Raw genomic sequence first — 22092 nt, forward strand, 5'->3', positions numbered from 1 at the left:
TCTTTTTTGTCATATTCTTTAAAATTTATAAAATATTATAACAATAAAAATGAGTATTATAAAAGTTGGTTGATATAAAACAATCAATAACAGTCTTATGTAGATGCTTGTCTACTGCAATACTGAAAATACATACATTTTTCTCAATATAAATTTTAAATAACTCCAAATGTATTACCTGTATATTTCAAAATACATCACTACTAATATTTTTTAAATGAACATAAATATATAAAGTGTTTTTGTTTGTTTGTTTGTTTTATATTTAGTAGAGCTTAAAATCTTGGCTCTTACTATGGTAACTTGATACAAGGGTTACAAACATCAAGCAAAGCATTCAGTCTTACTCTTTGTTGTTCTCTTACAACCCCCCCTCCCAATTTAATTGTCTACATTTCTTTTGGGTATATAAATACTTTTAAAATATGTAAGCTGTTCTGAAAACCATAGTATAGTGTAAAGACATGAAATAAACAATACTACTAATAGAGAGGCTGAGATAGGAGAAGCAAGATCTCAAAACCATTATGTTGTACACAGCAAGACACTCACGAACAAACAAACTGAAAGTGTATATAGATTGTATAATATTTGACCTATTTCTCCAATTACCAAATTAGAGAGATCATTGGATGACAGTCAACAAGTTTCTAATTCCTCATATTTTTGGATTTCAATAGATTAGGATATATTGGTAATATTAATTTTCATATTGAGATATTAAGAAAAAGTAATTGTTACTTCCTGTTGTTTTTGTTGTAAGGGGTGGAATTAGGTTTGTGGGGATTTGAAGAAGGATTACTTTCTTGGTTCTTTTAGGGTGTAGTTTTGCTCCTTATGTTGATGTTTTCCACCTATTATCCTTTGTAGAGCTGGATTTGTGGAAAGATATTGTGTGAATTTTGTTTTGTCATGGAGTATCTTGTTTTCTCCCTCTAAGGTAATTGAGAGTTTTGCTGGGTATAATAGTCTGGGCTGGCATTTGTATTCTTGTAGGATCTGTATGACATCTGTCCAGGATCTTCTAGCTTTCATAGTCTCTGGTGAGAAGTCTGGTGTAATTCTGATAGGCCTGCCTTTATATGTTACTTGACCTTTTTCCCTTACTGCTTTTAAAATTCTTTCTTTGTTTAGTGCATTTGGTGTTTTGATTATTATGTGATGGGAGGAATTTCTTTTCTGGTCCAGTCTATTTGGAGTTCTGTAGGCTTCTTGTATGTTCATGGGCATCTCTTTCTTTAGGTTAGGGAAGTTTTCTTCTATAAATTTGTTGAAGATAATTAACTGGCCCATTACATTGGGATTCTTCACTCTCTTCTACACCTATTATCCTTAGGTTTGGCCTTCTTATTGCATTGTGGATTTCCTGGATGTTTTGGGTTAGGAGCTTTTTGCTTTTTGCATTTTCTTTGACTGTTGTATCAGTGTTTTCTAAGGTGTCTTCTGCCCCTGAGATTCTCTCTTCTATCTCTTGCATTCTGTTGGTGATGCTTGCATCTATGATTCCTTATTTCTTTCCTAGGTTTTGTATCTCCAGGGTTGTCTCTCTTTCTGATTTCTTTATTGTTTCTATTTCCATTTTTAGATTCTGATTGGTTTTGCTCATTTCCTTCACCTGTTTGATTGTGTTCTCCTGTAGTTCTTTAAGGGATTTTTGTGTTTCCTCTTGAAGGGCTTCTGTTTACGTGTGTTCTCCTGTATTTCTTTGAGGGAGCTATTTATGTCTCTCTTAAAGTCCTGTATCATCATCATGAGAAGTGATTTTATATCTGAATCTTGCTTTTCCAGTGTGATGGTGTGTCCAGGACTTGCAATGGTGGGAGTATTGGGTTCTGATGATGCCAAGTAATCTTGGTTTGTGTTGCTTATATTCTTACGCTTGCCCCGCATCATCTGGTTATCTCTAGTGCTACCTGCCCTTGCTAAATCTGTCTGGAGCTTGTCTTTCCTGTGATCCTGGTTGTGTCAGAACTCCTCAGAGTCAAGCTGTCTCTGTGATCCTGTGATTCTGGGATCCTGTGTTCCTGGGCTTGTTAGAGCCCCCGGGAGTGGAGCTTCCTTTGGGTGTTTTGGGAATGACTGCAGAATTTGCACCCAAAGTCTGCTCAGGGCACTGGCCGGCCCATACAGACCGGAAGCAACCCGAGCCACTGGGCTGGCAGAGTTCCTGTGTGCCTGGGTCCTGCTGGTCCCAGTTACTCCCGGTGTTGGGACAGATGTTGGGTCCTCCTCACCTCTGATCCTGGGTGTGTTAGAGTGCCTGGGAGTGGAGCTTCCTCTGTGTGTTGTGGGACCGGAAGGAACCTGAGTCACTGGGCTGGGGGGAATTCCCGTGTGCCTGGTCCCATTATTGGTCCCAGTTACTCCGGTGTTGGGAGAGATATTATATCCTCCTCAGCTCTGATCCTGGGCGTGTTAGAGTGCCTGGGAGTGGAGCTTCCTCTGGGTGTTGTGGGACCAGAAGGCTTAATCTGTTCTTTACTTGAAAATATTTCACCAAATAAGGACATACATGTGGTTGAACTTTCAGTAAATTTAATCTTTTGAATTCTTTCCTTCCTTCTTAAAAGTTATCTAGAAGGTCTGAAAAGTTGTTATTACTAATCTTTTTTTGCTGTTTTCTAGAAAGTTCCATTCTATAAAAGAACTATTTTGCTTTTATGTCCACCTTACTAGCTTTAGACTCTGAACAAGATGGGATCTCTCTTAGCTTTAAAGCAGTGAACTCCCATTTTATAAACTAAGACAACGATATAAATTTGCAGTGCTCTTTCTAGCTTTATATTAATCATATATAAAATACTGCAAACTATACAGCTCATAGTAATCTCTGAGACAATGCTAACAATTTGGAAAGGATTATTTTTATAGCAAAATAATAAAATTGTATCTTGGTCTCAGATTTAAAGTTGTTTCCCTTATCAGTTCATCAACTTGGTTAGAAAATAGAATTAGCATCTATTTGCTCCTAAGATTGGTGAGATAAGCAGCAGCCATCTTAGTTCTCATTAGTTCACATATCCCCATTTGCAACTTTCTAAGTCCATCTGCAATTTTCCAAATTTGCCCTTTCTTATCCTATTAGGTCACCTATTAAATCTCTTGTCTTAGTCTATTCACCTTTCCCAACCTTATTTTTCTTATTGTACCATATTAACTAGCTGCATCAGACTATTTGTTTAACTATAGTTAATACTACTAATTACTTGTTCTTTCAAATTTACTCTTTAGTTAGAAAACATGAGCTAGTCAGCCAGTGAAAAAGATGATTAATAAGACACACAGGCCTTGCTTACCTGTAATTCAGTACTCAGGACATGGGGGCAGTAGAATTATTGTTACATAGTGAGTCTGAGGACCCTGTCTCAAAATTTTTTTAAAAAGTTAGAAAGAGAAAGGAAGAAAGAAAGAAGCCAGAATTTTTAAGTAAAAAAAAAACCAGGACACGAGAGTAAAGGGGGACTGTTAGGAATACAAAAGTAGAAAAGAGAAGCAGGGCTGACAAAGGTGGGGGAAATAACAGAAGGGAGGAAAATGATCAAAGCATATCATATACACATACAGAAATGTCATAACTAAGACTCCTTTGTATAATTAAAATATACTAATTTTAAAAAGAATCATATCTGGGATAGTTTTTGTTAATTATAAAGGCTATGAGGCTCTATCAGTTTTCTGATTAGAAAAGTATTATAGGGCTGAAGAGATGGCTCAGTCAGTAATGAGGCATGCAAATATTAAGATCTGTTCAAATTCTTAGCATACACATAAAAGGAGAGGTATGTCAGAAAGTACCTATAACCTCAGCATTGGGGAGGTAGAGGTAGAAGGATTCCTGGAGTTTTCAGATTAAATGAGACACCCCCCCCCCCCCCCCCCGTCTCAAAAACTAAAAGTGGAAAGAGATTGAGGAAGACACCTGAGGTCAACTTCTATTCTCCACATACATGTATGTATGTATCTACATATAATACATGCATACATACACATATGTAAACACACAAACACAAAGAACTATAATTAAGAAAAAAATCCTGTTTTTACATTGCAATTCAGAATTTCTTCTTGTCAATTTATATGCAAAGTGATACATGTTCCTGGAAAAAGAATGTACTTTAATGAGCCTCAATAAGCAAGACAATCTTACCAAATCTTGATTAGAAAGCTTAGCCATGCTGCAATACAATGCTTGACAGTGCAACAAAAACACAAGACTTACCATAAGCAAGCAGAAGAAATGGTATTTTTATACTTCCAACTTAAGTTTAAGGACAGAAATGAGCCCAATTACAGAGCATGGCTGACATATTTTGACAGTCTTAGCTATTCACATTGTCACATTACAAGTTTCACTGTGTTCTCTGCCATAAATTGTATGTAGCTATCAATTATGCATGATGAGTTAAAGAAAAAAGAATGCCAACAATGTAACTGAAAACGTTGCAGACATGAAGACCAGCTTCTGAATTAGGGATTCAAACACACTTATATGGTTTAATCTACACATCCGTCCATGATTTAAAACTTCAGTGACCTTTCATCTCTGAGCACCTTTGTGTATTATCTATGTTACATATATCTGTGGGCAACAGGCATGATAGCCAGCTATTTACATAGCAGTAGACAATGAAACAGACATGGGTAAATAATAGGTGTCTAAATCTAAGCTGAGCTCAAACCCCAGTTTCTTCCATCTCAGGTCAATACATCTAAGCATGATATATGGAAAAACAATAATTCTGAAGCTAAAAAGAGCCCCTGCTATAAAAAGAGAATATGGGTTTGCTGTCCACACCATTCTGATAACAAGAACTCCATATATAACCTGATATCTGAGGATGTTATTCAACATTGACAAATTTTAAAACCCCTATAAACATAATATGAATGATATATACATGTATTCAACCAAATGTGAATGGGAAACACTTAAAATTTTAAAAATGCATCCTAAACAGTTTAGATTCACTTCCTTTGGCATCCCCTAAACAATATAGAATCAGAACGACTTATGCTGTATAAAGTATCTGAAGAATAAAGAGAATGTGAGTGTGTGCCTATAATCCAAGCACTCAGTGGCTAAGGCAAGCTAATTCAAGGTGTTCAAGATCAGTCTGAGGGATACATAAAACTCCCATGTAAAAAAGAAAAAATGTGTATAGAAGGATTGTGTAACAAGTTACATGCAAATCCTATTGTAAGACACTGGACATCCTCAAATTTCTCTATACACAGGGGTCCTACATCAATCCCCCAGGAATACAGAGGGACAAGTTACAGTAGGTACATTAGAAAATCAGAAAAGTTTAATCTTTCAAAATGGTATGTTAAATTTCAAAATCTGGACAAATGGCTGAGGTGCCTACTTAACATATCAAAGTGTACCTGGCCACCAGGTTCTCCCAGCAGTTCTCCTGTAACATTCCCTACCTGTTACAGGGTCCACCTGGCTTGCATATTCCACCCTGACCATTCCAGCCCAGGGGGCTGGGCTGTCCTTCCCTATACAAGCCAATCACTTTGGCCACTGCCCTTTCTGTACCTTTGGCCTCCCTCTCTTTTCTCTCCCTTGTCCCTCTCCCCTCATGGCTCAGGGTCATGACCACTCTGGGCTTTCTCAGATGTGTCTGCCTCTGGCTATGCTCTCACACATATATGTAATAAGCCTTCTCCTCCACCATACCTAGCAGCAGTCATGTCCTCTCCTTTCCTTTTTATTTTCTTTTCTTTCATTCAGTATCTTTCTAACTGGCTGTGAACTCAACACCTTCGACCTGTTGAACAAGGAATTATTCATATTTTCAATATAAAATATCATTAGAAAAACATATTTAAGCATTCCTAATATTACTATAGATTTTGATACTACATTGCAAGTCATATCCATTCTATGCTAACTGATTTTGCTCCAAATGAAAATTTCTATGTTGAAATTCTAACCTCCAATATGAGATCTGCTGTGAGGGCTGATCCATCAGAATAGGATTATAAGAATAATAGTTTGCTTTCTGTCTTCTGCATTATGAGTATATAACCAGAAACCAGATCCTGTATCTGCTAGCAACTCTAACTTAACTTCCCAGCCTCCAACCTTAATGAATTCTTTAAATCAGCTACCTGGTACTAGTTGGTTATTGTCAGCCTGACACAAATTCAGGCATATCCAGGAAGAAACTTTTGTTTCCAAACAGGGGGTCATTAGGACAGCTAGCTTTGCTAGCCTGGAACTCACTATATAGACCAGAATGATCTTGAACTCAGAGATCCACTTGCCCCTGCCATCTGAGTGGAGAGCTGGAACTAAAAGCTTGCACCACAATGCCTGGAGGAAAAGGAATCTTATTTGAGAAAATGCTTCCATAAGACTATTGCCTTGATTACTGAAAGACGTGGCAGGGACTAGCACACTGTGGGAGGTGCCATCCCTGAGTAGGTGGTCCTGGGTTGTATAAAGAGTAGGCTGACCAAGCCATGAGAAGCAAGCCAGTAAGCACTAAGAAAAAGCTTTGGTTTCTGTGCCACAATTCCTGCTCTGCCCTGACATTCTTCAGTGATAGAATGCTAATGGAAATATAGGATAAAATGAACTCAATCCTTCCTTAATTACTTTTAGTCATTGTGGTTTGTTAGTTACTTTGTTTGAAACAGGATCTTTCTACATTGCCCTGGAACTCACTATGTAGACCAGGCTGGCCTCAAACTCAAAGATCTTCCCTCCTGCCTCTCTGCCTCTACCTCCCTAATGCTGGGATTAAAAATGTGCACTACCATATGGGCTAGTCATTGTGTTTTATCAAAGCAGTACAAGCCCTAAGTAAGACATAGTCCATTTAATTTGTTATCAGAATGTGAACTAAGATATATATCTACAACATCAAGTAAAGAAAAGAAAAACTTCCAAACCTTATGATTATAAGACATATTGCCCAAGCTAGTAGAGAAAAAGATATCTAAGAACATTCCACATATCCTATGTGTGTGTGTGTGTGTGTGTGTGTGTGTGTGTGTACATACATATACGGTCAAACATCTTTTAATCAGGAGCTAATTATTTAAAAGAGGCGGTAAGATGCAAATGGGAAGGTAAGTACAACTACGAGAAAAGCACTATAAAAATCAAAGGGTCTTCTCTCTCCCACCAGCACATGCCTGACTCGACTTCTTGACATGTTTTCCCCCACTTTCAAAACCAAGAAATTTCTGGCCAAAAAAACAAAATTGTTTTATTCCCCAAGGGATTCAGATGAAAACTAATGACAAAACCACATACAACATGTTTAAATTGGAGTCATATTTGTTCTTATCTGTTCCACGAGCTAACTGGTTTCAGCAGTAAAAATATGTAGAACCTTAAAAACAAAGCAAAACAAACAAAAACCAAACAAAACCAAACCCTAGTCATCTCTCTAAGTGCTAGAGAAATGACTCACAGCTAAGAGCAATGGCTGCTCCTGCAAAGGCCTTTGGTTGGATTCCTAGCACCCATACAGAGGCTTCTCGCTATCTCTAAGTTCCATAGGATCAGACACCCTCTTCAGGACTCCATGCGCACCATGCTTACACATGAAGCACAGACATATATGTAGATAAAACACCTATATGAATGAAATAAATTTAAATCAAGAAGCTCTTTAATATGCCCTCTCCATAAAAGGAGAATTCAAAGAACAGTACAGGGTATTATATTTATGTAGCACTGCTTTAAAATAAATGTTTAAACTGAAGGGTTACTACTGATAAGGAAGAATACTTAGCCCAACTTTTATGTGACAATTTAACCCAGAGGTTAGGCAGGCCTACTAAAGTTGTTTACACTTCAATAGCTGTGTTTACTTCTATAACCTACTGATTATGGTCATTGAAAGATTACTCTCCAAGAGAATATACATTAGTAAAGAAAGCTGATAAACGGGACTTAGTTCATACAGAGTAACATGGACCTTCAAAAAGAATTAGAACACAATTTCTGAGTTTCTGTCTGCTAAAGACATTGAATGCATGAACACTGTGATAAGGCTCTTCTGAGAAATCAGAAAACATAAAAAAAGAAAACAGAAAGGAAGCCACATCAGAAGAAATCCAAAAAAGAATGCTACAGTCTAACCTGTTCACCCCAAATTAGTTCCTTTTTTCTTTCCATGGCAACACTGCTGAAATGTTGAATAATTGAAATTTACTCTGGAGAGACACACCAAAGGACTCCAAAAGGCCATGGAGGGAATTTCAACTAAAATTCAAAAGCCACAAAAAGTCTGCAAAGAAAGACACACAAGTGAAAACTTTGCTAGGGACTACAGGTTTAACAACAAGTTAGTAACAAAACTTGTGTGTCACTATCATTAGCTGAAAAAAAAAAAAACTAAAAAAAAAAGCAAGGGCAAGCTTGGTGGCCCACAATTACATCCTAGCCACTTGTGCTACTATTATGTTGCCACTGGCGATTTACTCTTAACAAAAAACTAAAATGTCACTCCATAGTTAATATGTTATTTTCAAGAGATGTCAGGCTTAATATTGCTGAATAAGTCCAGATGCACATAAAAGTACACTAGCCCTATACCAGGGAAATACATGTAACAGCCACCAGGGCTCAATCCCGGCATATCTGAGCTGCATCTTCAGTATCCTACAGTACAACTGTTACAGTTTCCTGGCAAACACCGGACCTTTTACAGGAAAAGAACTTCAAACATCCCAGTTCACTGCAAGCAACTTCCAAGAAAACATTCGTCCTCAGCTGTGCTGAAGACAACTAAAAGTAGTCCAGGTATTTTTAAGCAGCTGTTTTCCTGTTGTGCTTCCTAAATGTACTCTCCCTGGATCTCAAAACTTCAGAAGTCTTCTTGTACTTTCTCACTCTTCTGTCCGGTTCTGACCAGCACATAATGGAGTCATTAAATGGGCCATGTGGTCACTGGCAGCTACCACGGACTATACTTAGGATCTACAGTTAGACGCTCAGCACTTGGACGCTTGGCAGAGGAGCCACGCTGAGCATCCAAGACCCCTCCCGACAGTCGATCGGGGACATAAATCTTGAATGAGTCGGAAGAGCTCTTTGCTGTAACATCCTCGCCAACCTCTCCTGTTCCCAACATTGCAAGAGAAAACGCAAGGGTTTAGAAACTCCTTCCCAACAGCAGCCCGGGAGCGGCGTGGAAGTAACACCCTGTCCGGGATACACTGGGGTTGTTGGGGTCGACTCCTGACTTTGGCACCCCGAGAATACACTATGTGGGGAGCGCTCCGGGCGATCGCCACCTGTCAAAGCAGGAGACAGCTCCCCACCCTGAGCTCCGAGCTCCGGCCCGACGGCGCCGACTCGCGAGCCTCCGGGCGCCGAACTCAGTCACTTACAAACCCAAGAAAAGTCCCGAGTCACCACGCTGCCAGCCCACGGGGCACGCAGGACCCTCCGCTGTGGCCAAGGCTAAGGCGGTGTTAGCCGGCCAGCAATGGACCCGGCACTTTACCTTCCGCCATTCCGTCAACGTGCCACGCGTAACCGTAGCGCCGCTGTAGAATCCGACCTCCCATTACTCACCTCCTGACAACTGCACCGAGGAATCCCCACAGCCTTTTTCACCGCCGCCACCGCCGCCGCCGCCACCGCCTCTGCGTTCGTCAGCTTCGCAGCTGTAGCCGCCATATTTGTTGTGTCTCCGCTCCCGTCCCGCCCGCCCCGCGCCTTGCCCAAGTCTCGCGCGAGCGAGCTGCAGGGAGTAAGGAGAGAGTTATGTCTCTCCTGGGGTTCCGTAGGTAGGAGTGGGCGGGGACTCGAGGGGGTGTGTGAGGGGCGGGTGCTCAGAAGTGGGCAGGGCCCGAGCATTGCCCCGCCTAGGATGTCTTGCACAAGCGTTTGTAGAAAGCCTAGCAAGCTTAACAGGCCTCCCTGCCTAAAGCGAGGATGGCGGTCTCTGCACTCCAGCTGTGGCGTGCCGGCGGGCTGGTGAGTGGGTTCGAAGCGCCCGTCTCGGGAGGCCTGCGGCCACACTGATTCCTGGCGACGTCATCTTTTCCTAATGGGCTGCGGGGCTGAGGGAGGAGGCTGGGCCTGAGGCTGGTCTCCACCGACCTTTCACCTCCATCTAGATTTCCTTCAGGATCGGTCCCCAGCTCATGCTACATATCCCCGGATGATGATGATGATGATTTTTTTTTTTTTAATGGTTAAAAATCTTGGCCTACTCGTCGAGCCTAATGACACCCTCTTCCCTTCAGCAGCCCAGCTGGAAGGGATCTCATATTCCTGGGACTTAACCATTCAGGGAAAGTATTTCTTAGGCTTTATCTCACGACTAGGACCCGAGCAGCTCCCTTGGAGGCACTACCTTAGACTCTAAGGAGCCCAAGAGCCCATTCTAGTCCCCTTCCTCAGACTTGGTCTGAGCTAGCCTCTTGTCTCACCAGGATTTTACTGAACTCCCTTTGCTCCCTTGGATCTTCTGAGCTTGGAGTTAGGACACACAGCACAGTGCAGAAAACAGAAGGCACTCTTACCAGTCAGAGTGGGCAATGGCCAAAAGAACCATTGTGCCAACCTACACTTTTAGCTGGACTTTATGCTATTTCTTCGGGTGCCTGAAATAGACAGCTTTCCTGGATGGTGTTTTCCTTAAGCTATCCACTTGGCTAACTTTTAAGTGAAAGGACAATTGGGTGTCTTTGCTGTGGTGGTAGTTAGCTGGAAAACCTCTTAAAATTTCCTTGGGCAGATGTCAAGTCTCAAGTCAGATAAGACTCAGATCCCATTATTTTGGAGAGCAATCAAAATCCTACCGTATTCATTCCCGGTTTTACGAGCTACTGATGAGAGGAAGTAGCTTGTAAATGGTGCAGCACTCTGCACCTCTTTGCCTCACGTTGTAGGTAATTAATGTTATTTGATTGCTTTACAAGCTTGGGGTATTTAGGAAATTAATAAAGTTATGTTCATGTATTGTTACAAAGGATTAAAAATGGGTTTCCATGATTATTATTTAATACTGTTTGATGATTGTTGCTTAATAATCATGTAGCAAACAGACTTGTCTGGGGTTTTCAGTTTGGTCCACTGTTTGTTTTTCTAGCATACAAGTCCTTGGCGCTCTTCCAGCTTCCAGTTGCTCTTACTTTGCACGAACCTCTTAACAAGTAGCAGTTTAATCCTGAGATGTAGGGATTTCATACGAAGGATTAGGTGACTTGGACAAAAACCACTGCTGCTTCTCCTTGGGTGGAGATACCACCGAAGTATTTTGTTTAGATTTGTGCCTTATAGTCTTGCATAGGTTTTGGATCTCTTTTATACAAATTAGTATAGTTTACTGAAATTTGCCTGTAGCACAGTGGTTAATTAAGAAAGTTCTGGTGCCAAGCCAGCCGCTTGGATATAGAGCCCAGGCTCTGTGGTATAACCAGTTGCTCAAACTCTTTGAGTCTGTTTTCTGATATGTAAAATGGGAGTGGGGAAGGATGGTACCTATCTGTAGGGTTGTTGTGAGGACTGAATGGGTTCACATGTTCGTGTAAGAAACGTAGATGAGCATAATGACTAGCCGGCTTTTGGTAAATGGCCTTACTCCCATTCATGGGGCATTGTGTGCTATAGCAGATACAATGTGGACTGAAGCACATATGTTAAAGAAACGTATCCTTACCATTTAGAACTACTTCTACCTAACCACGTATCATTTAGCAGTAGAAAAAAAAATCTCAAGGGGTCCACAGTATACCCCTGAGCTCAACAGAGAGAGCAATGGCAGGGATCATTACAGGGCAAAGAAGCTCGTTGGATCCAGGTTTTAGAATCTAGGAAGAAAAGAAGGACACTGTAACAAACAGGGAATGACACTATTTTGAAAGAATTTGGGAGTTTAGCCTTTAGGATTATGTAGAGCTATTGAAGGCTGAGAGCCTCAGAGGCACTTAATTGCAGTGAAAATATATAAGTTGCTATGGTAAAAAATGACAGAGTGGAGAAATGAGCCAGGACAGTGACAAATACCTGTAACCTCCCCCCACAACACACACACACACACACACACACACACACACACACACACAGTAGAGACAGAGCAGGAAGGTTGAGAGTTCTAGGCCAGCCTGGGCTATGTGGTAAGACCCTGTTTTACCATAAGGTACAAACAAGGTACCTAGTGGAGGGGGAGCAGGAGAGCTGGCCCCACTACTCCTCTGCCCTGCAGTGGCTCAGGCTAGGGGGTGATGCCCCTTACCACCTGAGGCAGTCTGAGGCCTCGAAGTTATGAGAGCTGGTGAGCTGGCCTTGCTCCTCACCAGCTGCAGCACTCAGGAGAGAAAAGGGGCCTTGTACCCAAGCAGGGCTACACAGTGGAGCTGGTCCTGATGGTGACTGGGACAATATTTTATATCTGTGATTTTTGTTCTCTCTATGAATCCTCTGAAGTCAGTGTAAGTGATTTCAGTTACAAATGAAGAATTCAAAAGCAGCACCCAATGCCTCCAGCTCACACAGCATTCAGGTACTACTAAGATGCTCTACCCACCTCTACCTTTCCATTCTTGCAGATGGAGTAGAACTGCTTTGCTATTTTAAGTTCTGGACTCAGGATACTTGAGTTTAAATTCTATTACCTCTTAGCCCTGATAACTTTAGAAAGTGACTTACACACTCTCCTTCCACTTCTTTTTCTGCAAAGGGGGAGAACAATAGTTTAAGTTAGATATTAGATATTATATTCTTAGAACAAATTCTTGCATGTGGTGAAAATTTAGTAAATACTAGCTATTGCTACAGGCAAAACTCATTACCTGTAAACCTGAAAGGAAGGGGATAGGCTGTCTTTACATAAAGTACGTGGTCAGGTCTTAACATTTACAACAGGGTCATTTGAGTGTTCAATACTTCAGGGTCTTAGGACAGGTAAGGGAACTTACTGTATAATAACTATAATGTTGCTTTCTATACTTCCAAGAGCTAAGGGATTTAAAATTTCTACAGAGACCTTGGACTAAATTCTCATTAAATCGGGACTATTCACTTGATCTGACTGAAGTATTTCCTGTCTCATTTTCAATTTTACCTCTATTCTTGCCTATCCCTATACCCCGGATCAGAATCCAGTCTCTCCACTCCACTTGCTTTCTCCATAAACAGTGGCTTCTGCTCTTGCTCTTCTTCAAAGCTATTGAAACTGAACTTTTGTCTTCTATGGGTCTCTGGCTCTGTATTTTAGCCTCTAGGAGTCTCTAACAATGCCTCTAACAATGTCTCTAACATCTTAAAAACAGAGTATTGCTACTATTGAAGAAATAGTATGGGCAGACGTGGTTATAGGAGATGAATCTTGAACTGACCATCCAAAGGGATGGCTTAGCTTTAGGTAAAGCAACAGAAGGGTAGAGAGTAAGGACAAGGAGTTATGTAAAGAAAAACATAGAGGTAGAGACATACTCTGCTTGATTAAAAAGAATATAAGGGAAAGGTAGGGGAGGGCCTGGGAGGAGAGGGGAAACCGTGGTTGGGATGTATAAATAAATAAATAAATAAATAAGAATAGCTAGTATGATAATTTTACAGAAAGAATTTTTTCCAGTGGCACATCTGTATCATGTTAAGAATTTTTGGCTTCTCCAATCTAGGAAATCTCTCCACTATAGAGATTAATCACAGATTTATTCTACCTTTTCCTATGTGTCTGTTGCCCAAAGGATTACCCATAGTCCCAGCTAACATGGGTCTGATTCCAAGACCACTAATCATAAACATCCTGTCAACTATGACCTTCTCTTAGGATGCTTGCACACTGGCTGTCTAAGACCTACATTGCCTGCATTTCTTTCATAAGAGTTAGACCAGGATTTCTCCCTAATGCCATTCAGTCAGCCCACTCTTTACTGTAGGGAATTGTCCTCTGTGTTATAAACTATTTAGAGTTGCCTGTGCCATCATAAGATACCAAGGTTATAGGTTTTGGTTATTAAAAATATCTCCAGAGATTTCCAGTGTCCCCTGAGGGCAAATTCATCCACTGGAAAACCAAGCTCTTGCTCCAAAGAAAGTAAGATGCTAATTTATTCTGACCCACATACGAACGACTATAGTCTTTGAGATGGATCCAAATTGTTCTGAATGTCATGTTGCACTGTGGAAGAGGTTACATGCACCTTTATGCTCACAAAAGAAAGTCTTAAATAAGCATATTTACCAATTATATTAGTGAAGACATCAGGTAAGTGAGTTGCAGCAGATTTGGGAAATCTTTGTCATAAGTTTTAAATACTGCCTTAGATCATTCTTTCCTTTACAGTTGGTAGAAAGCAGTGGTCCAGAAAATTTAGCAGTGCACTCCAGAAGTTTGGCTTGCTTAGTCATCTTTTGGACCAGTCACAGTTAAAGGCATTGTTAGAGACTCCTAGAGGCTAAAACACAGAGCCAGAGACCCATAGAAGACAAAAGTTCAGTTTCAATAGCTTTGAAGAAGCGCAAGAGCAGAAGCCACTGTTTATGGAGAAAGCAAGTGGAGTGGAGAGACTGGATTCTGATCCGGGGTATAGGGATAGGCAAGAATAGAGGTAAAATTGAAAATGAGACAGGAAATACTTCAGTCAGATCAAGTGAATAGTCCCGATTTAATGAGAATTTAGTCCAAGGTCTCTGTAGAAATTTTAAATCCCTTAGCTCTTGGAAGTATAGAAAGCAACATTATAGTTATTATACAGTAAGTTCCCTTACCTGTCCTAAGACCCTGAAGTATTGAACACTCAATATTCTGAGAGTTTTTTTTTTTTTTCAGTTCATACTATGGTAAACTCACCATTTTACTTCCACAAAGCACTGGTGGTTTGAATAAGACTACAGCCCCCCACCCCTCCTACCCCACCCTCATAGGATCATAGATTTGAATGATTGTTTACCAGGGAGTGCCACTTTTTGGAAGGATTAGGAGATGTAGCCTTGTTGGAGGAATTGTGTCATTTGGGGTAGACTGTGAGGTTTTCAAAAGCCAGATCCAGGACCAGTGTCTATCTTTCCTGCTGCCTGCAGATCCTGATGGATGTAGAACTCTCAGCTCCTTCTCCAGTACCACATCTGCCTGGGTGCTTCTCACCATGATCAAAATAAGCTAAACTTCTGAAACTGTAACAAGCTCCAGTTAAATGCTTTCTTTTATAAGAGTTACTGTGGTCATGGTGTCTCTTCACAGTAATAAAACAGCGACTAAGACAGCACTTCTATAGTTTCTCTTTAGCATGCACAAAGTTCCATATTTAAACTTTTTTCTCCTGCACTTTATTATCAAATAAAATAAGAGATGTCCTGAACATCACCAAACCCTTGTCCCCTAATGTTTGTGTTTCAGCTTAAGGGAAACTGTTGCTGCCTCTCCATCCACACAGAGCCTAAGTAAGGTGTGGGAGAAAACAAGACACTGTGATTGGGATTATCCATCCTTGGTTTGGTTTGTACTTGGTTTCTTGTTTGGGGTTTTTTTGTTGTTGTTGTTGTTAGGTTGGTTGTTTTCATTTGGTTTGGTTTTTTGAGGCAGGGTTTCTCTGTGTAGTCTTGGTTGATCTAGAAACTCACTCTGTAGACCAGAACAGCCTTGAACTCAAAGAGACCTACCCCCTGAGGGCTGATATATACAGGTGTGCACCAAAACCTCCTGGCTTCCATTCCTATTTTAATGACCTGACAGAGCCATCTCTATGTCTTAACTATATTTATGTGCTCTATTGATCCTTATTTCTTAAGTACCATAAAAAGCTCATGAAAATAAATGTTTGCATGATTGTGTGTCATATTTGGCCTTTAAACTTACATTTGTTGGATACAAATATTAGCCTGAAGGACCTCCCTTTTGATTAGTAGCTTCTTGATACTATAACAAATGCAGAGATAGTCAAATTACCTTTTTAGAGGGAGTTTTAGTTAGTCTCACAGTTTTAGAGGCCTATGAGCAGACAGACTTGTTTCTTTTGTGGGAGTGTCAGATGGCAGTGTCTTGATGGATTGATCTCATACCATAAAGAGGAAGAGAGATGAGGAAGGAGCTGGGGACCTATGTTAGACAGATTACAACAGTCTGCAACTCTAGCTTCAGGGTATCATATGCCATCTTCTGGTTTCTTCAGGCACAGGTAGCATGTATACACACACACACACACACACACACACACACAATTTTAATTAAAAAAATAGAGTCCCACATATTCTTTATCCAGTTTTTCTCCCACATTACTTACTAACTGTAGTATTAAGTATTCAGGAAGTTGACATTAATTTGATCCACTAAACTATTTCAGATAGCTTGCCTATGTATGTATATATAGCTCTGTGCAGGTTCATCGCATCCTTATTTGTGTTTGTAGTTCTACAATCAAGTCAAAGATAATTCCAACAATACAGAGCTCTATGCTACTCTCTTATCCTCACATTACACTTACTCCCCTCCCTGGCCTGGCCCTTAACTGCTACCAACAACTAATTTCCTTTCTAGCTGTATTATTTTATTTCAACAGTGTTGGATAAAATGGAATCATTTAGTAACAGAGCCAGTTTGGGAATGAATAGTATTCTATTGTAAGAGATGGGTAAAATATTTTTGTTCTCCTGTTTAGATTCAGTGGCTAGCCCTGAGAATCAAAATAGAAAGACAGATTAATGATTAACAATGGTGAGAGGTTTATTTTGTATGAATAGCAAGTATGTGTTTGGTTAGTCAATAAATGTGAAGGCTTGAGTAATAGCTTTTCCAAACAGAATCTCATTGTTTTACTTTCCATAATTTTAGCTTCCTGCAGGTAACTATGTTGTGAAAAGACTAAATGGAAAATTCCAGAAGTAATCAGCTCTGCAGTTTTAATTGCACATAATTCCGAGTGACATAATAATCTGTCCAATCCAGAACATGAGTTAATCTGTCCAGCTAGCTGTATTCATGAAGTCTATGCTACCGATCTGACTTTTGCATTATGGTGCCTGTGCTTGGATAGACCCATGTTTTACCTAACAATGGCCCTAAAGCACAAGAGTAATCATATGAAGGGGAAACTAGGACATAAAATATGGAAAGACAGATTGATTTTGGTGCTATATAAAAGTGAGTTCCAAACTTGCAACCAAATATTCCTAGCAACCACAAGTGGAAACAATTCATATGCTCTTTGTTGTGAAGAGTAAGATATACCTGTGGCACATTTCTACCGTGCTTAGGACCTATCTATACTCCCAGCATTTAGACAATGACTTTTTCCACCTCTTTGAGACAGAGTCGCACTCTAGAGCTCTGGCTGGCTAGCCTGAGACTTGCCAGGCTACCTTGAACTCACCTGCCTTTGCCATCAAGTACTAGTGTTAAGTACATTTACCATTAACCTGACCTGTTTTTTTTTTTTAAGCTGAAAACCTCTAGAATTCAGCAAACCAAGTTTTCTAGGAGTTTCCTTTGCCTAACAAGAACTAGCAACCTCTTGGGAAATATGTCTCCTACTAATCCACTCCCACTCTCATATGGAGGGTTAGAGCCCTGAAGAAAAGATAAAGACCACTGACATTTATTTATGCAAATGACATCAAAAACTTTCTTATAGCCAGACATGATGGTATATACCTGTAATTCTAGTACTTGAGAGACAGAGGCAAGAGGATTGCTGTGAGTTCAAGACCAGTCTGGTTTAGACGGTTAAGTTTCTGGCCAGCCAACACTAGTTAGTGGTATCCTGTCTCCAAATTTTAAAAACTAATTAAAATACCATTTTTATCTTTAAATTAATTATTATATGTTAATGTGTGATGCTTGTGTGGGCATGCATATGGAAGTCTTTCCTTCCACCTCTTTGTAAGTTCTAGGAATCGAACTCAGGTTGCTGGACTTGTGTAGTAAGCACCTTTACATACTGAGCCACCTTGCCAGCTCCCAATGTTTTTTTATAAGTGGTCATTTTTTTCCCTAAAAATCCGTTTGAATTTCCTACAGAAACCTATTTGTGTTTTCAGCAGTCAGTTTTATTCTTCTGTGTTGTGGGTCTCAGCAACCAAACTGTGGTCCTAAAGCTTGCCGTTGCATATGTGCCTTTAGCAGCTGAACCATCTCTCTGGTCAATATTTGTGTTTACTATGAAAGTCATATCTACTTCCTTCTTTTTATCTAAGTTAGGACTGCTGTCACCCCTCTCCCCAACACCTCTACTCACACACCTTACCCTAGGGAGAAGGATTAATTCCCAGACGTTCTACTGGATGTCTGATATGCATGTGGTGTGTGTGTGTGTGTGTGTGTGTGTGTGTGTGTGTGTGTGTGTGTTCAAAGGTATAACTGCTAGCTTATTGACGTCACTAATATTTTTTTTCAGACATTATGATAATGTAGTCTGTGGGTAGAATATGACAGAGGAGACAGCAGGCATAGGAGGAATAATGGCTAAATTGATACAGCATGATTTTGCTAATAACAGGCCAGAGTGTTCAGATATACCTTGATAAGGAGTAGAGGAGGATCCTGTTCAGATATTAAAGGTGATCAAATATTAAGTGGGATTCTGATTGAACTGTCTTAGCAGAGTGCTTTTGCTAAAACTGGATTTTACAAGGAATCATACAAGTGACTATAAGATCAAGTGTGAAAGCCTAACCTAAGGTTTAGCCAGAAAAGGCAAAAACCCCACAAATGTCAGACCAGGCTTTCTTTCTATTAGTTATCTGGGAGAGCTCTTGGATATAAGGAAGCCTGGGCCTCCTTTATCTTTAAGCTCCTCAAGTGATATGGATGTGCTCAAGTGGTGTGGGACAAAAGGTACTTCTGTTTTCACCCTCTGAATGCTTGCTAATTGAACCTTCTGAATAGACAGTGAAGAGATTCACAGCAGAAGAGGCATACAAGTTTATTACTGACAAGAGGGAGTCAGGAAAGTGAGAAGCCAGTAACTCAGGTTTCAAGGGGTAATGTTTTGAGAAGACCCCATCTTAGGGGAATCAGGTATGTGAAAAGACTTTTATTAGAGCTGCAGAGACCACAGTAAGCAGAAAGACTGCTCAGATGTCTCCAGGCTTGATAGTGATCTCCATCTCTCAGGATGGTTTCCCTCCTTCCTTCACACCAGAATGTCAGTAACATAACAGGAACCTTTGTTTACTAAATATTGTAGTTCTTTAGATCAGCTCTAGCCAAATTTGTAACTTGTCTGGGCTCCATTGGACAATGAATGTCTTGGGCCATACATTATTAAATCCACTAAATCCATGAGTGTCCAACCTGTGGCCTGCAGTTACAAAAGCATGCATTTATTTTTGCATGACATTATAATGTGATGTCATCTGCAAAGTTTATGTTCAAGAACTATCCTATGACATACTAAAAAAGTATTACAAACCACTTATAATGGGGCTGGAGAGATGGTCAGTGGTTGAGAGCACCTCTGCTCTTACTGAGGACCTGGGTCCACCCATGTTTGGTGGCTTACAACCACCTATACTTTTTTTTTAGATACTTTATTTACATGTCATATGATTTCTCCTTTCCTAGTTTCCCCTCCAAAAAACAAACAAACAAAACAAACAAACAAACAAACAAACCAAAAGCCAAAACCAAAACCAACAAGAACAAACCCCTGTTGCCTCCTCCCTCCCCCTGCTTGCCACTCCACCCTCTCCCACTTATTGGCCCTGGCATTCCCCTACACTGGGACACAGAATCTTCACAGGGCCAAGGGCCTCTCCTCCCTTTGATGACCGACTTTGCAATACTCTACTATACACATGCTGCCAGAGCAATCAGTCCCACCATGTGTACTCCTTGATTGGTGGTTGAGTCCCTGGGAGCTCTGAAGGTACTAGTTAGTTCATATTGTTGTTTGACCTAAGGGGCTGCAAACCCCTCAGCTTCATTGGTCCTTTCTCTAACTCCGTCATTGGGGACCCTGTACTCAGTTCAATGGATGGCTGTGAGCCTCTACTTCTGTATTAGTCAGGTACTGTCAGTGCCTCTCAGGAGACAGCTATATAAGGCTGGATTGTCCTTCCTTCAGTCTCTGCTCCATAGTTAGTCTCTGCAACTCCTTCCATGGGTATTTGGTTCCCCCTTTTAAGAAGGAATGAAATGTCCACATTTTGGTCTTCCTTCTTCTTGAGTTTCTTTGTGTATTCTGAACTTCTGGGCTAATAACCACTTATCAGAGAGTGCATACCATGTATTTTCATTTGTGATTGGATTACCTCACTCAGGATGATATTCTCCATATCCATCCATTTTACCTAAGAATTTCATAAATTCATTGTTTTTAATAGCTGAATAGTACTCCATTATGTAGATGTACCACAATTTCTATATCCATTCCTCTGTTGAGGGACATCTGGGTTGTTTCCAGTTTCTGGCTATTATAAATAAGGCTGCTATGAACATGGTGGAGCGTCTTCTGGGTATATGGCCAGGAGTGGTATAGCCGGGTCCTCCAGTAGAACTATGTCCAATTTCCAAAGGAACCACCAAACTGATTTCCAGAGTGGTTGTACCAGCTTGCAATCTCACCAGCAATGAAGGAGTGTTCCTCTTTCTACACAACCTCTCCAGCATCTGCTGTCACTTGCGTTTTTTATCCTAGCCAATCTGACTGGTGTGAGGTGGAATCTCACGGGTTGTTTTGATTTGCATTTCCCTGATGACTAAGGATGTTGAACATTTCTTTAGGTGCTTCTCAGCCATTCAGTATTCCTCAGTTGAGAGTTGTTTGTTTAGCTCTGTACCCCATTTTTTAATAGGGTTATTTGGTTCTCTGGAGTCTAACTTCTTGAGTTCTTTGTATACATTGGATATTAGCCCTCTATCAGATATAGGATTGGTAAAGATCTTTTCCCAATTTGTTGGTTGCCGTTTTGTCCTATTGACAGTATCTTTTGCCTTATAGAAGCTTCGCAACTTTATGAGGTCCCATTTGTCAATTCTTGATCTTAGAACATAAGCTATTGGCGTTCTGTTCAGGAAAATTTCCCCTATGCCTATGTTCTCGAGGCTCTTCCCCACTTTCTTTTCTATTAATTTCAGTGTATCTGGTTTGATATGGAGGTCCCTGATCCACTTGGACTTGAGCTTTGTACAAGGAGATAGGAATGGATCAATTTGCATTCTTCTACATGCTAACTGCCAGTTGAGCTAGCACCATTTGTTGAAAATGCTGTCTTTTTTCCACTGTATGATTTTAGCTCCTTTGTCAAAGATCAAGTGACCATAGGTGTGTGGGTTCAATTCTGGGTCTTCAATTCTGTTCCATTGATCTACCTGCCTGTCACTGTACCAATACCATGCAGTTTTTATCACAATTGCTCTGTGGTACAGCTTAAGGTCCAGATGGTGATTCCACCAGAGTTTCCTTTATTGTTGAGAATAGTTTTGGCTATCCTGGGTTTTTTGTTGTTCCAGATGTATTTGCAAGTTGCTCTTTCTAAGTCTGTGAAGAATTGAGTTGGAATTTTGATGGGGATTGCATTGAATCTGTAGAGTGCCTTCGGTAAGATGGCCATTTTTTACTATATTAATCCTGCCAATCCATGAGCATGGGAGATCTTTACATCTTCTAAGATCTTCTTCAATTTCCTTCTTCAGAGACTTGAAGTTCTTATCAAACAGATATTTTACTTGCTTAGAGTTACACCAAGATATTTTATATTATTTGTAACTATTGTGAAGGGTGTTGTTTCCCTAATTTCTTTCTCCACCTGTTTATCCTTTGTGTAGAGGAAGGTCTCTGATTTGCTTGAGTTAATTTTATATTAAGCTACTTTGCTGATGTTGTTTATCAAGTTTAGGAGCTCTCTAGTAGAATTTTCAGGGTCACTTAAGTATATTATCATATCATCAGCAAATAGTGATAATTTGACTTCTTCCTTTCCAATCCGTATCCTTTTGATCTCCTTTCGTTGTCTTATTCCTCGTGCTAGGACTTCAAGTGCAATATTGAATAGGTAGGGAGAGAGTGGGCAGCCTTGTCTAGTTCCTGATTTTAGTGGGATTGCTTCAAGTTTCTATTTAATTTGATGTTGGCTACTGGTTTTCTGTATATTGCTTTTACAATGTTTAAGTATGGACCTTGAATTCCTGATCTTTCCAAGACTTTTATCATGAAGGGATGTTGGGTTTT

General features: G+C 40.3%; 2 protein-coding genes across 3 annotated transcripts in view; one reads left to right on the forward strand and one right to left on the reverse strand.

Moving 5' to 3' along the window:
- The window catches only part of Ikzf5 (IKAROS family zinc finger 5), a 22187-nt gene extending 12488 nt beyond the window's left edge, over nt 1-9699 (reverse strand). Inside the window, exon 1 of the mRNA XM_031384950.1 lies at nt 9545-9699. The gene's annotated coding sequence lies outside the window, so the exon portion shown is untranslated. The remainder of the gene's footprint in view (nt 1-9544) is intronic.
- A 65-nt stretch (nt 9700-9764) lies between these two features.
- Acadsb (acyl-CoA dehydrogenase short/branched chain) overlaps nt 9765-22092 on the forward strand; it is a 43693-nt gene continuing 31365 nt past the window's right edge. The window contains exons 1-2 of one of the 2 annotated variants that reach the window (XM_031388580.1): nt 9846-9949; nt 15324-15422. Coding sequence is in view for 1 of the 2 variants with exons in the window: in XM_031388579.1 (XP_031244439.1) it covers nt 9908-9949 (42 nt within the window). In the remaining variant the exon portion in view is untranslated. Of the gene's footprint in view, nt 9950-15323; nt 15423-22092 lie in introns of both variants that reach the window. The other variant, XM_031388579.1, reaches the window with a different exon arrangement.

This window comes from Mastomys coucha, unplaced genomic scaffold (assembly GCF_008632895.1).
Source record: "Mastomys coucha isolate ucsf_1 unplaced genomic scaffold, UCSF_Mcou_1 pScaffold21, whole genome shotgun sequence".
Classification (NCBI taxonomy): Eukaryota; Metazoa; Chordata; class Mammalia; order Rodentia; family Muridae; genus Mastomys; species Mastomys coucha.